This window comes from Pan troglodytes, chromosome 10 (assembly GCF_028858775.2).
Source record: "Pan troglodytes isolate AG18354 chromosome 10, NHGRI_mPanTro3-v2.0_pri, whole genome shotgun sequence".
In the NCBI taxonomy this organism is placed as follows: domain Eukaryota; kingdom Metazoa; phylum Chordata; class Mammalia; order Primates; family Hominidae; genus Pan; species Pan troglodytes.
The window spans coordinates 7191862-7214459 of NC_072408.2; the positions used below are offsets into that span (position 1 = coordinate 7191862).

Consider the following 22598-nt stretch of genomic DNA (forward strand, 5'->3'; position numbering starts at 1 on the left):
AGACAGTCTGGCAACACAGGGCTGGCACTGTGAGAACGGTCGAGCAGCTGCAGCCCCTCTGCAGAGGTGTGCCCTCTTCAGTTAGCCACAGTCCCCATCCAGCCCTGCAGCCCTCCTTCTCAGCGTTTGCTGGCCCTGTTGTCCTTTGAGTTTATAACCCTAGTTTGGATCTTCCTTATGTAGCCCCCCGGCCTCTCTGCAGCCTTACTGACGGCTGCCCCAGGCGGACCCACAGCCTCTCAGTGAAACAGCAACAAACCTTAATGCTCATCTCATCCATTCACCCTTCCACATCCTGAACCCTTTCTACACCCTCCTGACAAACAGCCATCTAGTCTTTGCCGTAGGCAACCCACTATTCCTCAGGCAGCCTGATCCTAAACTCTCCTCCACATCCCCTTCTCAGTTGCATCCCCCAGTTCCCGGACCCTGTCCCTCCTCAGCGGCCGCACTGCACCCTTTCCCAGCACCTCCTTGTTGCTTGAGCCTCTAGAACCTTCCCCCAGCCCTGCCAACCTCTCCACATCCTCTCACTTCCTCTTGTACTCTTTCTTCCTTTTGCCTGATTTTTCTCCCCAGTCTTAACTTTGGTGTCTCTCTTTGATCCGTCTTTTCCAGTCTCTTGCTCTCGCTCGTTTTCTTTTTCTATCTATCTCTATCATCCTGTTTCCTTTTCCCCTCACACTTAGTTTCTTTCTCTTTCTCTCTCTGGGCACAAGCTAAACCATGCTGGGCCCTGGCCCCTGACAATCTGCAAAGATGGACAGCTCTGCCGAAACAACAAAGATTCAGCAACAACTTTTATCAACAGCTTTCAGCAGCCAGCTTCCACACACAGTTGTGTGGCCGCCTCTCCCTTGCCTTCAGGGTCAGCAGCTTAACTCTTTCTCTCTCTGGCCCTCTATGTTTGCCATTTCCTCCCCTTTGTCTTTCCAATTTTCTTTTTTACTTTTTCTCTTTCTCCCTTTTGCAGTTTCTCTTTTCTTTCTTCTTACAAAAGCCTTCTGAGCTTCCCTCAGTAATTCCTTAATCGGTTATTCATTCCACCCATCAATCTTTTGCAGTTTCTTAGTCATATCAGGCCAGCTTTTGTCACAGAACTAACTCCTAAAAGGCCTTGCCCTACAGGGTGCTCTGGACCTAATCCTGAATATTTTCTTATTTGATCCCTGAGCCTCTGCAGAAATGCGGAGGGAGTCTTCTCTCTTTATTGTTGGATCTCAAATGCTTTCAAGACATTTTGTGTTCTAAGAGTGGACTTTTTAATCCCTTTAATTATTAGTTCCCTTGGGTCCTGCATTGGGGCCTGATCTCTGAGCTAATTGTTATCCCCTCTGGGATTTGCATTTGGGAATTTCTGCTCAGCTGGCAGGACTCCTTACCCGGGAGAATGGGGTCTCTCCCAAATGGTCATGGCTGCCCTTATAATCATTCCCCTCTCTTCCCCAGGAAACAGAATACTTATGATTGACATTATCTTAGCCCAAGTATAAAAATGGGGTCATAAAAATTGATCTAGCTGCTCTGCTAAACCGAGGGGTCTTCCCAGAGTGGCCTCATTTTCTTTTTAGAATTCTGAACCTCAGTACTTGCTACAGGCACACTCACAAACCCAACAAACCCAACTCCTCTCTGTCCCGTAGAGACTTCTCTAAGAGGGTACCTGTTAGACATCTGCTGTTTAGAAGGAATGGGGAAATTCTCAATGTCCTTCTTACATTGTTCTAATTCTTTCCTCTAGTTTGGATAAGGATTTAAGGAAGCATTGGGTTTAGCTTCTTCGTGACCCCCAGATTCCTCTTCCTCCGACCTTCTTGTTGCCCCCGATCTCCCTGTTCTGTTCTTCCTGAGATGTATAGGGGGGCAAGCGTGTTAGGGGATCCCAGGGCTTTTCATTGGGTGACGGCTTTTTACTATGCTCTTTTTCTTCTTTTTAAAGGGGAACATGGGGGTTAATTCACTAATCCAACAAAGAGCATAACCTGTCTCCTCTCGTGAGGATGGAGTTTTATTATTCACAGAAAATTAAAGCTTGGCACACCCAATCCTCATCTGAGCCAAACTCAGGCCAAAAGACCAAAGGTTGACGAATGGGCTTTTTGGGCCAGATAAAACAACAAACTTTATCATCTTTTGCTTTTCCTTGTCCCTGGTTTGAGGACTATCCCTTCAAACCTGCAGTATTCTCCCCAGCAGACTATTTGGGGGAATGTCAGAAGGGTTCTCTTTAGTTCCCTCTTTCCTCTGTTCTCTAGGCCTAGAATTCTTGTTTCCCATTTTTGGTTAGTCTCTGTGTCTGAGCTTTTCCCTGTGTACTCAACCCACCTTACTGGAGGTTTCTTACACACCCCAAGACCTCCGAAAATGCACAACCACCAAGCAGTACTTACAGATCAATTTTCCTACCTTGGCTCATGCGTGAGGTTGCCTGGTTGCCGCAGTGCCTGCTTTTCTCCCTGTGTCACTTTAGTTGTCTCCTGAATAACAGTTTCAGGTTTGTCTATGGCTTCTTCGGGGAGCTGAGACACCTGGACAGAGTGGGCCACACAAATCAAGTGGGACACATCTCCCCTGTCAGCTGGAGTCTCACTCTGTGCAGGCATGGAAATCCCCATATGGGCCACCAGGTTGTGAGAAACAGACTCACCCGTCCAAACCCAAAGAATGGACTCAGAGACCCAGAGAACAGCGAAAGTGAGACTTGTGATGACGGTCTGGCAAAATCGGGTATCTGATGAGCAGGCACGCCCAGCACACTTTCAACAAGCAGTTTATCCCCTAGTGCACAGGTCTCTCCCCTGGTTCCTCATAGGCTGAGTATTATGGGTTACAATCTTCCCGGATGATGCCTGTTCACTGCTGGGCAGGGGCTGTAGGTGTTTTTTTAGGGTTGTTTTGCTGCATTTTGTTGCAGCCCACAATGCATTGCAATCCTAGCTAGCTCAGGGGCTCATAAAGTATTTGATTTATGACCGAAGTAGCTGGGCAGGCTGATAAGAACAAACAAAATGAACTATTTTGTAGGCTAGTAAACTTTCATCTTAGACTAAACTTCTTTGGTTCAGGGAGGGCAACTAAGGAGTGGGGAAGTGAGGGGAAGGGGGATGGTGGGGAAGTGGGGGAGGCCGAGAAGCAGGCATCAGCTATCCAAGCAGGGGCCTAGTATATCCTGTTTCTTCTGTAGTTTGCTGACCTAAGCCGATTCAAGGCACTTCATCCTGGAAATGGCCCACTGTATATATTATTTCCTTCAAAGAGCCAGGGGAGTAAGAGAAAGTGTCGTGTGACCTAGAAGCTTGGGATTTGGAAGGGAGCCGAGGGGAAGGGCAGACCCAGGCAGCACCTGGGCTTCCAGAAGAAGCTGGTGCTTCCACCACACTGACCTAGACAAGGCACAAGGCATCCCCCTCTTCTCTGGGCCCCAGCTTCCTCAACCATAGCATGAGGGGTTGCACTGTCTAATCCCCAAGGCCCTCTACCAGGGATTCTGTAAGAAGGCATTCTGCATGGCCAGGGATGGGACCTGCTCATGGAGAGACCCAGGGCAATTGCAAAGCAAAACAAATGGCAGGTGGTGGGGTGCGAATGTTGACCCTCTGGTGAAATGCAGTATTGGAGCAAAAGAGCATGGCAAGGGAAGCCCTCTGTAGGCCTGTGCACTGTTTTTTTTTTTTTCTTTCTACATTTCACTTATTATTGTAAAAATATTATCATAATATTTTATTATTAATATTTATTATTATTATTATTTTGAAACAAGGCAGTTTCAAAAAGGAGAAGAATTTCACTCCACTCATAACCCTGCAGAGGATCCCCTCTCATTGTCCCTCTTCTCCATTCGTCTTGGGCAGTGCGGCCTGGACACTGGGAAGTGCCCCCGGAATGCCACGGGGAACAGCCTGGCCCCCACTTCCTTCCCTCCATGCTGGCAGCTCTTAGCGTTTATCCTGGGCTTGGATGCAGTTTCTTGCACTCCAAGGACAGAAATGATAGGAATGATGAGGGTTTTAACAACCAGCATCGATAATGCATTTTCCGAGTTACAGAACTCCTTCTGTCCTTTTGCTTACTTGATTCTCACCACAAGGATCCTCAGCTTCTGACCTTGTAAACAGTCAGAAGGGCAAGAATCACTGTGTCCATTTTGTAGCTGAGGAAATACTCAGAGAAGATAAGCAACTTGCTCAAGGTCACAAAGGTAGAAGCAGGCAGAGGTTAAGACCAGAGCCTATGCAAAGAGAGGGCAACAATGGAGCAGAGGCTTTAAACCTGCTTCTTCCTTGTTCCTGTTTAAATGTGTCACCTTGCTTACTCCCCAGGTGCCACTGCCGCATGGCCTGGTGGGATCTTGGTGTGGTCACCATGTTCCATGTTTATACTGAAGCTTTGAAGTCTTGGAGAATCAATTAGGCTGCCTTGAGTCCTCAGATTCCTCAGGAATCAAGGGAACTGACTCATCAGAAACAAACTCATAAGAGACTGACATATCATATTAGTATGAATTTACGAATTTGTAATGAGAAACTGTCCTGATGAACAGGATACTCATGTTTACTGATCACTGAAGAACTTAAAAATAGCGAAGGTCCCTTCCCTCCCCAGGTGCAGAGGAATGAGCACCACATGGTTTTGTGGATTCCTTTCTAGCTTGGAAAGAGAAAGAGAGAGGCGAGGAAGTGGCAAAGGAGTTCCCTGGACTAGAAGACAAATTCAGAACTTCAGGGAATCACTGTAATGTGTGGCAGTTGAAAGCATAAACCAGATAATTCAAATCTAGGTTCAGGTCCTGGCTTGGCCACTCACAAACTCTATGACCTTGGTTAAATTCCATAAGCTTTCCAACCTTGAGTTAACTCATCTGTAAAAGGAGCATAGCACTTAACTTCTTAGGGTGTTTGGCAGGATTAAATGTGATAATGCCTGGAAAGGTGTCCAGCATCTAGTAAGGACTGCATACGTGCTAGCTATGGTAAAGCTGGATTTTCGAGGGCAGAGAGGGAGAACTCAAACAAGATTTAAGATCTAGAAATTCAGATATGACTAGGGAATGTTTAGAAAGTACAGGCCACATGCTTCATGTGATGAGCCTCTGCTATGGCAAGCATGTTCATCAGGTTCCAAGCTTGTTGTTCCAACACAGCTCAGGGACCTGAACAACACGCTTGCCATACCAGGGCCTCTGGCAAGGTCTAGTCCGTCCCATGGGATAGCAGGTGTTGGGCGTGGAGAAGAGGCAGTCTTTCAGATGTTTCTGTTCAGGCCCAGCTCCTGACATGGAGTGGTGGCAGGATAGAGCCCAATATTCAAAAAGAGAGAAAGAGAGAGACTCTGAGAACTGAGGGACCAATTTGGGGAAGAGATCAAAGAAGCTAAAGACCCGGATGAATGTCAATCAAGTAGGGCCAACAGGCTCAGAGAGGAGATTTTCTAGACATCAGGGCAGGAGAGGAAATGATTTAACTCAGCAACAGGCTGCCACAGTGAAGACTGGGATGGGATTAAGAGCGGAAGCATTTATTTTATCAGCCAACAGTTTGACTGCCTGTTCTCCTGAGAGAAGATTGTTTATCCCAACAGGGAAAGGCTTATGGCCTGGCACTGTCCCCTGGCCTGCCCCATGGGGTATTCCCCACGCCAGGATCTCTAAGGCTTCTTCCAAAGTGTGTCCTGCAGAGACAGTGAGCAGATATTCCATTGTCACACATACAGCAGGAGCCTAGCACGTCCCTTCCTCTTAACACTTGCAGAGATAACGCATGGAAGCCACAAGGCATGCGGGAAACAGTGTGGCCAATCTGATATGTGCAGCATGAAAGCCTGGAGCTAGATATCAGGTAGGACTTCCAGTAGGACCACTGAAGATAAGGACGTTAACTGCAGGGAAACAAGTGGGGAATCTTGCTCCCTGGTAACTAGGTAAATGTCCAGAGCAATGTCCTACCCTACTGGTAATTCTGCCATTTCCATTTCTTGGGTCACAAGACTCCTGTTTTCAGCAAGAATGCACCTGACCTCCACAGGCACCTGTAGGTCATCAGATTTCCTCTGGCATGTGGTAAACTTGGGCCTGTGAGGAGCTGTTCTTCCCTGGAAATAGCTCAGGACCCAAGAAACATGTGCCCTGCTGGGGTGAAGTAGGGCTGACCTGGGTTGGAACAGAAGGAAGATGGAATGAAGGGGCTTTAGAGCCAAGAGAATATGAAACACCCAGGCATGCCTCATGCCTGCCTCTGGTATGGGCTTTATGCACACATGATTTGTGTGGGTCACCATAACAGGGCTCTGCGAGGGAGCTAGAAAGAATGAGACAAGGTCCCTGCTCTCCAGGGAGCAATTAGCTCATGAACCGGAAGCTGGGGATGCATAAAGGGCCCAGATTAGGGGAGAATAGCCACAGTTACCAAGCATCAAGTAGATGCCATAGGCTTTGTGTACATTATTTCACTCACTCTCACAGCAAAATCATGTAGCAGGTATCCCTACTTTACACACAAGCAAATGGGCTCAGAGAGGTTAAGGAACTAGCCCGGTGCCACACAGCTAGTGAGTGGTGGGATTTTAACCACAGTCAGTCTCTCTGGTTCTAAATCTCATAGTTATCCCACGCTGCTGCCTTCCAGCCCTTGTTACCCTCTGGTAAGCTCCTCTGGCGTCATCTGTAACTCAGAGTCACCGATTACACCACACAGAAGAGGCCAGCACATCTCGATTTAGAGAACTCTAGCACAAGACACCAAGAGCGATAAGAAACTGATACAGCAAGCTAAAGGGTTGTCCTTTGTTCTGAAATTATATTCTTACTACTTTTCATTTTTTTAATAATATTACAGGAAAAGTGAATGATACTTTTGCTTTTTATTTTCTTATTTGACAAAATAAAACATGGGACGTCCCAAAAGAGAAAAAGATAGTTGCTACTTACTAGGGCTTGCCCACCATTGTACGTGTATCAGCCCTTCGTTCTTGGGACACCTCCTTTCACAGGACCTTGAGGCACAGGAGTTTAAGCGACTTGCCCAAGGCCAAACCGCAGGCAGCTGGTACGGCGAGCGTTCAAACCCCAGTGGTCGGGCTCCAAGCCTGCACTACAGTTAGAAGCTGCGACTCTACCCCTAATTACAAGTTGGCTGACCCTGGCTGCAGCCTCATGTGCTCCCTCCTCTCGGGGACCCCAAAGGCACTCGCCCCGGAGACCTGGTCCCCAGCTGCCTCTCCTGTGGAGTACCCTCTCCCAGCATCCCCGGCATTTCCGTGAGCCATTCTTTTGTGGTTCCTGATGGTCACCCCTGGTCCCTTTGGAACCTCTTGCTTACTCAGGCCACAAAGGGCTGGGGTGTAGAGGGCTTAAGGAATAACTCCATTTTGTTTTCTAAAAGTCTTCCTTGCTGTAATATTGGGGTCCAAGACTGTGAGGCCCAGCCCAGCTGCAGTCAGACTCCTGCCATCTTTCCAGTCTTGCCAGCATGGAGCTGTGGGGCCAATCCCCTTGGAGGCACTTCCCTGACCCTTTGGGATCTGCAAGACCCTGACTGCTCCTGAGGCTCCCACGAGGCTCCCACGAGGCTCCTGAGGCTCCCACGAGGATGGCTGTGCAATTCTGGCACTCATGTGAGGCAGCAGTGTTGATTATGTAAAGACAAGGGGGGCGTTTGCCCATAGGGAAGAGCTAGGGAAGGACCGACACAAATTCGGGACAGGGATTCTTCTGAGGAGGGGAGAGGAATACACAGGGCATCAGAGGCTTCAAACGTGCTCTTTCTTGAGCTGAGTACATGTGGATATTTTTCTGTATGTTTCATCTCTGTGTTACCTATATTTGCATATATAAAATACCTCATAATAAAAGAAAAAATAAGTAATATCTGGAGTTCACTAGGCTGTACTGAAGCCACAGGGAGATGACTTTGGGTTGTGGCCAGGGCAGGATGAAGAGGCCGTGGTTCTGCAGCCTTATCCTGAGGCTGGGTGAGAATGTTGAGAGATGGGAGCTCTCTTCTCCTGGGGTAATCACAAGAGCAGACACGAAAGGTGAGAAAACCAAGGTGTACAGTGAGCTGTGTCTGCCTGGGCCAGAGAGAGACGTGCCTGTGTGAAACTGTGTGTCATGTGCTGGGAAGCGGGCAGGGAGGATGTTCTTCGAGCTTGAAATTGCCACCAGAGCCATGCCTGTTTATGACAATGTAAGATGCTCAAAGACAGTAGGATTCCGGGGGCAGTAAGATGGCACTCGCCAGTATGGCCCAGCCTGGGAGGCTATGAGGGAGGCGGTGCCTGAGGAGGCCTGAGGAAGCCTCCAGAAGAGGCCTTCCTGTGGGATGGGCTGAGCAGGGGAGGGCTCCACATTCGCCCGTGGGGACAGTCTGCAGGAGCCACCCTGTGGCCCACCTTGAGGGAGTGGCCGGGGTATTCTGGCCTAGGTGAGGGGAGGGCTGAGCCCAGAGGAGTGGCTGCGACTCCTTTGACAGGAACACTCTAGAGACAAGCCAGCCCCCACCCACACCTTTAGGAGCAGCTGTGAGACCAAAGCCCGGAGGCAACAAGGAGAGGAAGAACTTCTTCTCTCCTTGGGAGCCGGACAGGAGAAGCATCTCTCACAGCCAGTGAGGTCAGGGCAGCCTCTGGAAGTGGAAGAGAGTCGGGACAGCCACATCTGCCCTCCTGCAGGGGCTTCTGGCCTGGATGGTGGCAATCAAGGGGCCATGGCAGGGGAGGCTTATGCTGTGTCACTGGGAGCTGAAGTTCATCTGATGGCTTCAGGTTAGCAGGAGCAGGGATGGAGCAGTGACACAGCGGGTGTGGCCAGGGCCCAAGCAAATGGCAAGTGGGGAGGGAGGGAGCTGGGCCTCTCCTTCCTGCCTGATGCCAAAGTGTCTTGTCCAAGCTGCCCTCTTACAATGAGGATACAGAGCCCAGAGAGGGGAAGTGATTTGCCCACAGTTACGCCGCACACTCTGCAGGCTGCGGTGGGATTGCCTCCTGACTCCTGGCCCAGTGCCCTCTCCACCACCTTGGGCAGGACCTTCCAGCTCGTGCTTCGAATCAGCATGAAGTGAGTTGATTTCTTGTCTTGTCACTAACACTGGCCTTCTGTTCACCTCCACCCCCCTCATGCCATCTGGGACCTCAAAAGACACCTGGCTTTCTGTGCTCGGTGCCTTTATTCTGCCCGTCTGAGATCACTGTATTGATTCAAAGAAAGGAGGGAAAAGAAGTGTTTTAGAAAGGGCTAAAAATCTTGAGGGGACGTGACGCATGTTGTTAGCTTTTGTCTAGAAAATGCTTCATAGCTTTGTCCCAGAAGAGCTTTAAGAATGGCTAGCAGAGTCTGGGATAATCTAGTGCAATTGGCCAGGCCCTCTGGAGGAGTCTTCATGCCCAAGGAGTCCATCAGCCTTCAAAATGCTCCTGGTAGAGTCTCTAGTAATTACTGTGCTAGCCATTGCCGAGATAGGAGAACAGCCCTCAAGCTCCTGCTCTGGCAAGCCACCCCACTATCAACAGCAGACTCCCTCAGGGGCTGAGCCTGCGGGTAGCTCCTCATTCCAGCCCCTCTGGTAGGAGAGTGCCGGGCCTCGGTCAGCACCTTCCTCCTCCCCCTCCTCTCCTGGCTCTCACATAGCCCTTCAGTTGCTCCTGTCCCCTTAGCTCCTGGCAGTGGGCAATGTGGCTGCCAGGGCCTGCCTGGGAGCCCAGAGAGGACACTCACTACCCCGAGTCAGCTCCCTGGCAGGAGCTGTGTGAGCACAAATGCTGGGGGCCACTGCAGGTGTTCTCCCTTCTCACCTGTTCCTGGGTGGAAAGTTGTACTTCCCACCGTGGTGGATATGCTAACCTATGGGTTCATTTCATCTTCATCACTATCCTGGAAAGGAGGTATTTGCATCCCCATTTTGCTGATGAGAAAACCGTGGTCCAGAAAAGTTGGGTGTGGTTCTCAAGATCTCCTAGCAGGTAGTTGCAGAGCCTGGGGCCTCACTCCACTCAGGCTCTCTTCCGTTTGCTTGAGGATTCCGTCAGTGCCAAGGATGAAGATGACCAGGCTCTGAAAAGCCCTGAAATATTTTATCTGTGTGACCAGAGAGCTGCCTATATCCCTTGGCACTCTTCTCAGCATATGGAAAATACTCCATGATTTTCTCTCCATAATAGTGTGCTTAGCCTGGGGCCTATGGAGTCTGTAAAGCCCCTGACATGAAGGTAAAATTTGGCATGTGTGAAATCATGTGCGTTTTTCTAGGAAGAGAGCCCTGAGCCCTTAGCAAAGGTATCTGGAACCCAGAAAAGTTCCACAGATCTGGGGGCAGAGAGACCAGGGTAATCCTGGCTACCAAGAGAAAGAAAGGAGAAAGAAAGGCTGAGGCTCCCAGGGGGATTCAGTTCTTGAGGAAGCAGACTCGAGTTCAGAATGTTGACTTTTTACCAGGTGATGCACTTGGGATCAATACCCATGGAAGGGAGGGGAGGCACACAGCAGAGGGCAAAGTCTACCACAAAAGCGCAACAGCAGCCTTGGCCAATCCCACGTGGCCCATCAACCTCAGCCCATGTTGGGTAAGAATGGTGAGCCTTTACATCCCCACTGAAATTGGTGCCTGGGTGTGGACAGCCCTTGGAAGGATGTGACTTTGGGCCAGGTAGCTCTCTGTAGCTGAGCCAATCTTTGATGGGGCTGATGGGGCTGACAGCTAAAGGCACTCTCCACAGTGCTCCCAGCAGCTGAGCGAGAAGTCCTCCCTTGAAGGAGGGTCTGGGTGGCACATCACCAAGCCCAGCCCAGCATTTCTGCCCTTGGAAAAGTAGTGGAGAATAAATAATATCTACCTATCCATCCATCCATCCACCCATTTAACATTTATTGCACACATCTTATGAGCCAACCACCTATAATAAGTACCTGTGATAAAAAGGTGCACATGGCACGGTCTGGTGGAGGAGAGAGACACATCAGTGAATAATTAAAGCACAAAGTGGTCATTGCTGAAATACAGGCAAGTGCCAAGAATTGTTAGAGCATAGAGGAGGGTGGGACTGACCCCTCCTGGGGAAGTGAGCGATTCCTGAAAGAGGTGACGATGCAGAGAAAGGAGTGGATGGAAGGCATCTCCAGCAGAGGGAAATCATAAAGCGGGATGGTGGCCTGAGAGGGTTTGGCAGATCTGGCAAAAGTATCAGTGTGGACGGAGTGGACAGGTCACTCGGTGGGGATGAGGGTAGAAAGGGAGATTGGAGTAAGATTGGGAATGGACTTTATCCCACCAGTATTGTGGAGTCACTGACGGGTTTGGGCAGAGGGTTGGCATTGCGGAAATCAGCTCTGAGGATAGACAGGGTGGGGTGGCCACTGGAACCCCAGGGCACCATCTGTGTGCCAGGACCAGGCATGCTCAGCAGGTGCCTAGCATACCTCTAAGCATAAGCCAGCTTCCCACCTGAGTGACCCTCGGATGTGATGTTGTTCTGTTCCAACACACAGGTCATTCTGCTCTTTGGCACATGTGATATTCCTCTGAGAATGAGCGGTGGCCCTGTTTCCCTACTTTCTCAAAGATGTTCACTTCCCACACTCAAATCCTGCTGTCACCCACGGAATGACTCTTGATGCACTGGGCCCTGTGTGTATCAGCCTAATGTCATGTGAACACATCAAAGCTTTCTGTGGAAAGCTTTCTGAAGGACCCCTTCATCTTGGTGCCACCCACGTTCTACTTTTGGCTTCTCAAATGGGTGCCCCAGCCCAGGGAGTAATCCTGTGACCAGCATCACTCATATACCAGCAGTGACCTCACGTTTTCTCCCGGCTAGCGCACTGCCACTCAGGGAATGTTTCTGCAGCCTAAGAGAGTGGAGAGCCCCAGGACCCCCCTCCAATGCTCTGGGAAGGGCCTTTAAGAAGCTGCTCAGGTCCCAAAGAGAATCCCATCCACATACTTCCTGTTGAAGGGCCAGGCTGCCTGAAATCTGACCCACTAGGGATGACAGCTGCAGACTGTGGAAGCTGGAGAGACACAGCCTGTGTCTTGGAAGGAGAGGAGAGATGTTCTGGGAGCTAGAGCGATGGGCTTCCAGTTCCATAAGAGACTGGACTGAAGTAGATGGCCTTCAAGTTAAATAGATGGTCCTTCCAGCTATGACAGCCTAAGGTGAAGATTCCAGCCTCTTCCTCAGACTTATTTGTAGATGGAGTGCAGAGGAAAACAGAGGCTGAGGACATGCTCTTGATGCTCAGCCACCAAAGAGAGGGTGTAAGGACTCAGGCCTCTGCTGTGCCCTGGCAAAGCACCAAAGCTCAAATCCACACTGACAAATGCCCACCCAGGAATCCCCACCATGTGTTGGTGACACCCAAGACCAAGGCCCTTTCGCTGTTTGCTGCTCCAGTGGCTGGAACAGGGTAGGAGGAAGCCTCCAGAAAGCCTGTCCATTTGGAAGGCTGGGGAAGGCCATGGGGAATAGTGGGAAAACCCTACTTTTTCAGTTCCATGAAGGTTGACAAGGGGCCAAATGTTGAGAACACCCCCCCACTACAGAATTCTTCATTTCGGTTTTCTGGGGACTCCTTTGGGACTCCATGCCATACGATTCTAGCTCAGAAAACAGCCACCATCGCCGTCACCCTGTATCAGGGTCTACTGTGTTCCGGGCGCTGTCCTAGGTGCTGTGTGTGCTTTATTTTTTCCTGACAGCAACCTTGAAAAGTTGTTATTAGGATAACTTGCCCAAGTCACATAGTAAGTAGCAGAGCCGGGATTCTAACCCAGGTCTCCCTGACACCAAAGCCGTGTATGTTCTTTGCCCTCCACGATGTTACCTTCAACATTGCCACGTTGAGAACAGTCCAGGGGTTTTGTGGCCACCTTCCACCACACGGTCTTCTAGGTAAGTCTATGGAAGGCAGGCAAGGATAGTGGTTCCCTTTCCAACACTTTTTCATTGTATACCTGAGAGGGCCCCAGTCTCTCAGGTCCCCGCGCACGGAGATGGGCAAGGTGGAGCTGGGTCCACCAGCCAGAGAGCCTGGAACCTTGGGGCCAGTGGGCCTTGATAGGCCGGCCTCTGCCCTGGGATTCAAGCTCCTAGAGTGTCCAAGCAGGAAGGGTCCCTAGAGAAGAGCAAGCTCCCTCCGTGGAACAGATGAGGAAACCAGCCCAGGAGGAGGACACAAATTGCCCAAAGCCACAGAGCTAGTTAGAAGCATTGTGTGTGCGTGAGTGTGTGTGTACATGAGTATATGTGAGAGAGAGATTGTGTGTGAGGGGTGGCCCATGAACAAAGGCCCACAACAAGGCTATTTTTTAAAATTTGTTTTGTTTTATCACAAATAGTTTATTTGGGACAAGGTGACCCCAGGAAAGGGCTGTAGAGGAGTGGGGAAATGAAACACAGAAGAGAATGAAGCCATGGCAGGGTTCATTAATTATCAAGTTACTGCTTTGGGCCACTGGGGCTCGATCCCACTGGGGACTTAGGGAGATGGTATAGGGTGTGCCTCAGAGTTGTCCCGTGCAAGGGACAGGGAAGCTGGGGTATTTATGCAACGACCCCGTTGTCATTGGCCGAGTGCTGCCATCAAGGGATGTCAGCACCCAGCACCTCTTGCCAAGCACATTCTAGCAATCAAAGAAAGCAGAGGGCTGGTATTAAAGGTGTCTGGACCCTTGAGTAGCCACCAGTTCCCTAAAGAGTCTTGAAAACCTCTTAGGGTAGAGAGATCCTGGGCATCAGTGCCAAGGACAATCTGGAGGAAAGATGAGTAAAACTGTACGCTGCCCGGCAGGCCCCGGACACAGGCTGTGCTGTGGTGGGAAGGGGCTATTTCCACGTGCTCCAGGGGAAGAGATGTCAGGTAATACAGCAAGAGGGGTTGAAGTTAGAGCTTAAAAAGAACTTCCCAGTGACACTAGTGAAAAACATATCAAAGATGTCTAGAGGCTGGGCACGCTGGCTCATGCCTGCAATCCCAGCACTTTGGGAGGCTGAGAAGAGACAATCATTCAAGCCCAGGAGTTCAAGACTAGACTGGGCAACATAGTGGGACCCTGTCTCTACAAAAAAAAATTTAAAAATTAGCCCGGTATGGTGGTGCATACCCACCTGTAGCCCGGTGTGGTGGTGCATACCCACCTGTAGCCCAGTGTGGTGGTGCGTACCCACCTGTAGCCCGGTGTGGTGGTGCGTACCCACCTGTAGCCCGGTGTGGTGGTGCGTACCCACCTGTAGCCCGGTGTGGTGGTGCGTACCCACCTGTAGCCCGGTGTGGTGGTGCGTACCCACCTGGAGTCCCAGGTACTCAGTAGGCTGAGGTAGGAGGATCGCTTGATCCCAGGAGGTTGAGGCTGCAGTGAGCTGTGATTGAGCCACTGCACTCCAGCCTGGGTGAGTGAGACACTGGCTCAAAAATAAATAAATAATAATTTTTAAAAAGACATCTAGAGCTATATTGAGCCGTGCAGCTTGATTGGTGGCCACAGAAGAAATGGTGGACATAGAAAAAGGCAGCAGCAATGAAGATTTTTCATGGCCAGGGCCAGCCAGCAAGCACTCCTTTATCTGCCAGAGGTGCAGGAGAGTGCTGGGAGGGCAGATGGAGGTTGAGAGAAGGGAGATTCTCAACGCCACCCTTGGCTGGGAGGAAGCACCAGGAGGAACACCTCTCTGCACCCTAAGGTCCAGTGGAAGCCGCAGGAAGAGGTCCCTCCTCTGGTGTCATTTGGCCCATCTTTCATGGTGGCAAAGTCTTGGAAGACATAAGTCCTTAGGTTGCAGCTCTCCTGCACCAGGGCCACCCCACCACCCTGGGCCCCTGTTCCTCATTTATAAAAATGGGGAGGTTGGGAGGCTGCATTAGATGACCTTGAGGTCCCTTCCAGTCCTGATTTTCTGTCACTGTCCACTGTAGAGCCATCCCCGTGGCCCCTGGGTTCTCCTCAGTTCACCATCAACAAGTGTTGACTAAGCACTCAGCATTCGCCCAGCATGAAGGGGCTGGGGGACATAATGAAATAACACATAGGCCCTGGCTTCTAGGAAGGGATAGCTGGGGAAATAAGAGTTTATTTACTGGGCCGGGCACAGTGGCTCACACCTGTAATCCTAGCGCTTTGGGAGGCTGAGGCGGGTGGATCACCTGAGGTCAGGAGTTCGAGACCAGCCTGGCTGACATGGTGAAACCCTGTCTCTGCTAAAAATACAAAAAAATTAGCTGGGCATGGTGGTGCATGCCTGTAATCCCAGCCACTCGGGAAGCTGAGGCAGGAGAATCACTTGAATCCAGGAGGTGGAGGTTGCAGTGAGCCAAGATCTCACCGTTGCACTCCAGCCTGGGCAACAAGAGTGAAACTCCATCTCAAAAAAAAAAAAAAGAAAAGAAAAAGAAAGTTTATTTACTGAGCACATACTCTGTGCTAAGCACCTGACCTCTGCTGCCTCCTTTCTTCCTCACTGTAACCTCCTAAGGTAGGAACTAGGACCTCCCAAGGTAGGAGTTAGGACAAGGGAACCAAGACTCAGAGGAAAAGCCAGTTTTCCAAAGCCACACAGTCGTAGAGCTTGAATTTGAGGCCGTGGTGTTAACCACGATGACTCTCCTCCTCTGGGAAATAGACAGTGACTCTCTAAGGACAGCTCCTAGTGTTCCAGGAGACACAGCAGTGAAAGCTGCAGTCGCCCAGGAAGGCCTCATGGAGGAGGTGGCTTAGCACTGGGCCTCAAGGGAGGGGCAGAACTTGGAGGCTAGCGGGGAAGGAAGCAATCTGAGGGAACCAACTCTACAAAGCAGGCTGGACCATGTCTGCTCCAGGCAGCAAGGTGTCTTCTTAGAGTAGGCAGGAGGGCTGCAGCCATGGCTCAGCCTGCTGTGGCTCCCGGGGAACAGAGGATGGGTCAGGGAGGAGCAGGTGTTTTCTAAACCCAGCAGGGCAGGAAGCCTCCTCTTCACAGCCGCAGCCCCCACACCTGGAGTCCACCCCCCTGGAAAGGCTTATGCCCAAGCCAGGCCAGGCACCCTCCCTCCTCCAGACTCATTTGGTCAGTCTAAAGATGAGCTGGCTTAGTGTAGATCAGCTTCCCCAGCCACCTGAGCCTGTGCCCAAGGAGCCGGGCCACCGATAATTACAATAGGTAACACATGTAGCAGTCACCATGACTCAGGCACAGCTTAAAGAGTTGTAAGTAACTTCAGCCGCCAGTATCCCTATGAGGTAGGTACCGTTACTGTGCCCATTTTATAGATGGAGAAACAGAGGTGCAATCAGGCTGAGTGACCTGCTCAGGGTCACACAGCTCGTAAGAGGCAGAGCCCAGATGCACCGCTCTGCCATACTGCTTCTAAGCAGAGGTTCCTGAGCCCTGACCATAGCTGCCCCTTCCCTCTGTCTGAGCTGCCTCCCCAGGTGCGGGTTCTTCTCCGTGCCCAGGGCTCATCCCTGCCATGGTAGCCCCTCCCTAGAGGAGACTGGGAAAGACACCCCCTCCAGTCCTTGCCACAGGAAAGGCAGGCCAGAGTGCCTAGCTTCTCTCCCCCACCCCCACATCCACACGCACCCTGTCGCCCTCTCCCCCAACCGAGCACCGTTGCCTTCTGTTCACAGTGATGGCTCCTGCACCCAGGCCGGTGGGGGCATGGAGGACTCCGTGGTGGCAGCGGCGGCGGTGGCAGCCGGCAGACCCAGTGCCCATGCCCCGAAGGCTCAAGCCCAGGAGCTGCAGGAGGAGGAGGAGCGGCCGGGGGCAGGGGCTGCCTCCCCAAGGGCTGGCCCCCAGCACAAGGCCTCCCCCGGCCGGCAGCAGCCTGCCCTGGCGACGGCGCTGTGCTCCCACGCCCCTGCCGCCTCCGATTACGAACTCTCCCTTGACCTAAAGAATAAACAGGTACCCAGGGCCTCCTAGGGGGGCGGGGAGGGTGGTGAAGGGGCCCTGCCTTTGGGGCTGTCGAGGGTACCAGGGATATCCCCGCTGGGTCCCCTCTGCTACAGGCACCCTCTTTTGCCACAGTTCTCCTGCATTGAGCGACCTAGTTTGCCCTTCCCTGGACCAGCCACAGGCCTCTGCCTTCTACCATGGCAGGGCTCATACCCTCGCAATGCCAGGCCCTTGGGCAGCACGTCCAGGGGCTCTGCTCCTCACACAGTGCTCAGCAAGCCTCCACCGCCCCACTGACCACTAGGCAAGGAGCCCACTGTTCTCTGGGGGAGTCCCCACCTCCATCTGCTGCTTAGAGGCCATAGTCTAGCTTCCACGCCCACCAAGAGAGCCGGTGTTAGGCACCCACAGGCACAAACGAGGCACAAAGACAATGGTCTCCTCGAAGCAGACAGGATTCCCAAGATCAATCCGGACTGGGGGAGTCCAAAGCTCCTCTATTGGAGAACAGATTCCATGGAGGGGCCTGGGCCTCCATTTTCCATTCAGGAAGAGAAAGTGGCCAATTGTGGGGCCCCCATTGAACCCCCAAAAAAGATAATGCCTCAGTTTGTCTTGGCAGACAAGAGTCTTGATGGAAGGTGTGTGTGTGTGTGTGTGTGTGTGCTTAGAGAAAGGCGTGATGTTGTGATACTGTTAAGGAAAGAGCTTTGAACTTGGAGATGTAGACATGGGATCCAATCCTCGCTCTTCCTCCTATGAACTCAGTGACTTTGGGAGTTGCCAGTTAAACCCTCTGGGCATTCGTTTCCTCATCTGCAAAAAATGAGAATTAACTTTGAATCACCTCCAAGGTCCCTTCTGCCCCAAAATGTGTAGGTTCTAAAGAACAATTCTTCAACCCAATAGGCAAGGTATCTTCAGAAAGGAAGCTAGTGGGAAGGCCACTAAGACTGAGTCAAGCCAAACTAACCTCCTTCCTCTCTTGGCATTGATGCCAAGCTCATATCCTGGCTCAGGCCAGCTGTAGGCAGCACATCAGTAAAGTGTTTGACCAAATCCCCCAAGATACCCTATGTGCACATGCCAGGAATGTGTGGATTACTAACAATATAGTAAGGAGGGTTGTTCTCAAACCGAATTATCCAAAAAATATTCATCAAAAAAAATCCCAGGGAGTTGAGTGGACATGCTGTCCAGGTCAACCATTAGATAAGGCACCAATTTGAGGCATACAAGTTACATTCACCTGGCTTTCTGATGACATAAAGCTGAAAGAGAACAGCTGATACCTTGGTGATAGCATCCCAGACTTTAAAAACCTCATCAGGGGCCAGGCGTGGTGGCTCATGCCTGTAATCCCAGCACTTTGGGAGGCCAAGGCGGGTGGATCACGAGGTCAGGAGTTTGAGACCAGCCCGCCCAATATGGTGAAACCCTGTCTGTACTAAAAATACAAAAATTAGCCAGGCGTGGTGGCGCATGCCTGTAATCCCAGCTACTCAGGAGGCTGAGGCAGAATTCCTTGAATCCGGGAGGCGGAGGTTGCAGTGAGCGGAGATTGCACCACAGCACTCCAGCCTGGGTGACAGAGCGAGACTCTGTCTCAAAACAAAACAAAACAAAACAAAAAACACCTCATCAGGACAGAAGGATGGTTTTAATGAAAAAAAAAAAAGTCGGATGAAATGTGGAAAAATCTAAAATTCTGCTCCCAGCTTTGAAAACCCCACAGCACTAGCATAAGACATTCAGGCCCTTCGCCCACTTTTTGAGAAGTGTCTGTTCATGTCCTTCGCCCACTTTTTGATGGGGTTGTTTGTTTTTTTCTTGTAAATTTGTTTGAGTTCATTGTAGATTCTGGATATTAGCCGTTTGTCAGATGAGTAGGTTGTGAAAATTTTCTCCCATTTTGTAGGTTGCCTGTTCACTCTGATGGTAGTTTCTTTTGCTGTGCAGAAGCTCTTTAGTTTAATTAGATCCCATTTGTCAACTTTGGCTTTTGTTGAACGTGGCACACATCTATAGGAGACTGAACTCGACTCCTCTCTCTTCTGCCATGAGCTGTATAGCCTTGGGCAAGTTGCTTGACTTCTCTGGCCTCAGCTGCCTCCTATGTCTGGGACTTCACAGGCTCTTCCCTTGGCCTCAATCTCTGAATTTTCCGCTCCCCTCCACACCCCTGCACTTGGCCTTCTCTTGCTTTAGGACTTGCTTTAGGTACCTCTTCCTCCTCTCAGGCAGTTTTCCCTGCCTCCCAAGCCTGCACTGGGTGTCCCTCTCAGTCATCCCACAGGACCCGGGTGTCCCCTGTCACAGCCCTTCAGCCCTGTGTCAGCATTTCCTGTTTGCTTGACCCCCTCCTTGAAGGCAGGTGCATGACTTGTTCCTCATTATATTCTCAGTGCTTAATGCAATGCCTGGCGAAGAAGCTGCTGGAAGGATAAGAAACGGGAAATGATCACTTAGTGACATAAAGGGGGATGGGATGGGTATACAGCATGGCGCCAGGAACTGACTCTGCCTTAGGTCTCTTTGAGATCTAACACTTGATATTCCAACCCAGTGATTCCGCCAGCCACACTGAATCCTGTGTTCCATGGCCTGGGAGGGGTGTTGGACAATCTTAGCTCCCCCAGCCCACCGACCCGCCAAGCTCCTCTGTCAGCCAGTCCAGATCCCCAGGACTGTTTTCCTTGGCTGTTCTCCTTCCTTCGCCTCTGCTCTAGCCCCAAGCCCCACTGATGCTGCCTCTTAACAGTTCCCGAATCCCACCCTCTCTTGCCTTCCCCACTGCCCCTGCCCCAGGAGGCCAGGCCATCCTTCCTCTTGCCTGCACGCTGGGAGACCTCCTGTGCTTCCCCTTCTTTGAGCTCTGTCCCTTCCAACCTCACCTCCACATTGCAGCTGAGTCATCTTCCTAAAGTGCACCTCTGACCGCGCTGATCCTCGGGAAAGCCTCTGATGGCTCCTCACGGTGTGCAGGACAGAGGCCTCTCCAGGCTCCCTGCCACAGTCCCAGCCCCATGGGGGTTCCAGCCGTTCCTATTTGCTGTCCCGAATCTCAAGCCACCCTCACCTCTGGGCTTTCGTGTGGCTTTGTTTCCTCTCCTGGGGATACTCCTCACCTGTCCCCGACCCCATCTGCTGCATCTGGAAGACTTCTGCTCATACTTCAGGTTGCAGCCGAGGCACGTGCTTTTACCCATTGCCTGTTGCCTCCTCTGTGCTGTCCAGGAGTGGGAGCTGTTCCGCTCAGCAGCATGGACGACGTTGTTCTCAGGGCTGTGTGGAGTTGAGCAGGTGGTGCTCGGGACACCTCCAGCGTGCTGCATAGCCCACGTGAAGAGCCAGCACTCCTGGAGCTGTGCCCTGGGAACTGTCCTGTCCTTGCCCATCTTTGCCGCCCTGCACCTTGCACAGTCTTGGGCACCTAGGAACTGCTCAGCAGGGAAGGAACATAGAAATGAAGGCACAAGTGAATGAGCGAACGAGGCCTACCCTCCAGCTTCCTGTTCTCCCTGCTGGCCCCTTCCCCAGCACCTGTCACAAGTCGCACAGCAAGACGGTCCTCCTGCCAGCTCTTCTCCCCTTCTCCCTCTGCCTTCGACCCTCTCACCCCACCCCAGCAGTCCTGGGGGATACAACCTAGGGCGGGCCAAGGAGTGAGCATGCAGGTCCCTTTGGGGAGCGCTTTAGGAAATAGAGGGCCTAGGTGTCATTTTGAAATTCCTCCAAGCCCTCTAGGGAGTTTGTGTCCTGTTGCAGAGCGACTGGAGCCCTTCTTAGCCATCTGAATTGCAGAGCCCTCTGGGCTGCTCAGGCCAGAGGGCTGTGGAGCTGCAGTCAGTAGGATCTGGGCCCTTCTCCCCGAGCCGGGTCCTGGACAGAAGCCATGTTCTGCTGGAAAGCAGCCCCTCCCCACAGATCCGCATACGCCAAGCCTCAGGGTCCAGCCTCACTATGGGGCACCTCTTCAGGAAGATGTGGTGGCTATGTTTCTAAGTCACTTTCCCTCTTTGCATCTTGGTTTCCTCATGTGTGAACCAAAGGTTGTACCAGAGGGCCTCCTGGCCCCTTCCCACGCTGAAGGTGAGATTTCTACCATGGGCACAGAGGGCACCAGGGCACCAGCCTACAGAGGACAGTGGTGAGGACAGGGCGCTCCATGGATTGTCCCTCTCCCCGGTTCATTCAGTTCAGGGAACAGCACTGCACAGCTGCTCTGTCCCAGGCCCTGTGCTAGGCCTGGAGACGCGATGATGCAAAAGATACAGGCCTAGTCATCAGGGTGCCCACAGCCCAGTGGTGGGCAGACACGGGGCCAGCACCAGTGTTACTACCTGAGCACTAGCTCTGTGTCAGGCCCAGGCTAACGGTTGCCATGTGTTATCTCCCCGGGTCTGCACAAGGTCCCCGTGAGATTGGCACCGTTACCGTCCCATTTCTGGAATGGGAAGATTAAGGCTGAGTGATGTTAAGTAACTTGCCCAAGGACACAGTCCTAGGAAGTAATGCAGCCAAGACATGGACTCCGCAGCCCATGGTTTTGACCCTGTACCTTCCACCATCTCTTGGCATTACAGTGAGGAACAGGCCCCGTGGAAGTGGCACACAGGGTCTGTGGAGCATGAGGAGGGCAGGCAGCCCAACCTGGGATCAGAGCCAGCTCCTGGGGCAGCCCCACTGGAGGGTCTCATGACCTCACTACTAGCTGAGCCATAGCGTGTCCCCCATGCCTACCTGGCTGCCCACTCCCAGGCAGGCCTCAACACCCCGCGTGTCAAGCACTTGCTGTATTCCAGACAGCAGGCTGGGAGGAGGGCACACAGAGCAGGCATGAGTCCCCTGCCTTGCAGGAGGCCACAGCCCTGCCCAGCACAGACCCAAGGCTCCTGTGGGCCTCTCTGAACACCCCCAAAGCGCCAGCTTCCCCAGTCTCTCTGCTCCTCAGCCTCACACCAGGGCTCACCGGGCCAAGTTCTGGAGGCTCACAACATGCTGTGCTTTCATGGTCTCAACTGGGAAGTCTTGGATGGGAACAAACCCTTGGAAGCCCCCCACACCTCCCCGCGATCCTCAGCACCGTGCCCCCCAGCTAGCGGCTCTTCCTCCCCACCCTCTGGCTTGGCCGCCATCTTTCAGCGGCCTCTTCAGGCTCAGCTGCCACAGCAACCTGAAAAAAGGGAGCACGTTCTAATTAACACTGAGAGGCTCATTAGAGAGACGGAGGCCCCCGCGCCCCTGCCGCTGCTTCTTCTGGCAGAAGCTGAGAAATTGCTCTCTTGGGAGGAGGCGAGGCCATCATTCCTCCTGGTTCCTGGGGTTTAGAGGGAAGTAAGCAGAGCTGCTCCCTGGCCTGCAGGCCCAGAGACCCCTCCCTCCCTGGGGCTGCCTCCCCTCCCGCACCTCTCTCTGCTCTCTGACCTGGCCCTGGTTCAGAACGGGATTGGGGTAGATGGGAGGGCCTCGCTGTCGTGGATGGAGCTGACCTGGGCCATGACTGAGTCCTCAGGTCCTGCCAGGATGCCAGGGTGGGAGGAAGGATGGAGTGCTGGGTTCCAAGCCCCGGCCTGGACAAGAGTCTGGAATTTGATTTCCCTGGGGTCACAAGAGAGAATTCAGTTTAGTTCATGTCTGCAAACACTTATTCAGCCTCAGCCACAGGTCTGGCACAGCACTGGGCACAAGAGATGCAGAGACAGATGTCTTGCCTGTGATGGACAGTCTGCAGCGAGAGC

General features: G+C 52.1%; 1 protein-coding gene across 9 annotated transcripts in view; it reads left to right on the forward strand.

The window, feature by feature from the left end:
* Nucleotides 1-22598, forward strand: part of IQSEC3 (IQ motif and Sec7 domain ArfGEF 3) — a 103345-nt gene that overhangs the window by 36385 nt on the left and 44362 nt on the right. For 8 of the 9 annotated variants that reach the window (XM_016922669.4, XM_016922670.4, XM_016922672.4 and 5 more), the window contains exon 3: nucleotides 16587-16866. The exons of the other annotated variant lie outside the window; for it this stretch is intronic. In XM_016922669.4, the coding sequence (XP_016778158.3) occupies nucleotides 16587-16866 (280 nt within the window). The remainder of the gene's footprint in view (nucleotides 1-16586; nucleotides 16867-22598) is intronic. 9 annotated transcript variants of the gene reach the window in all.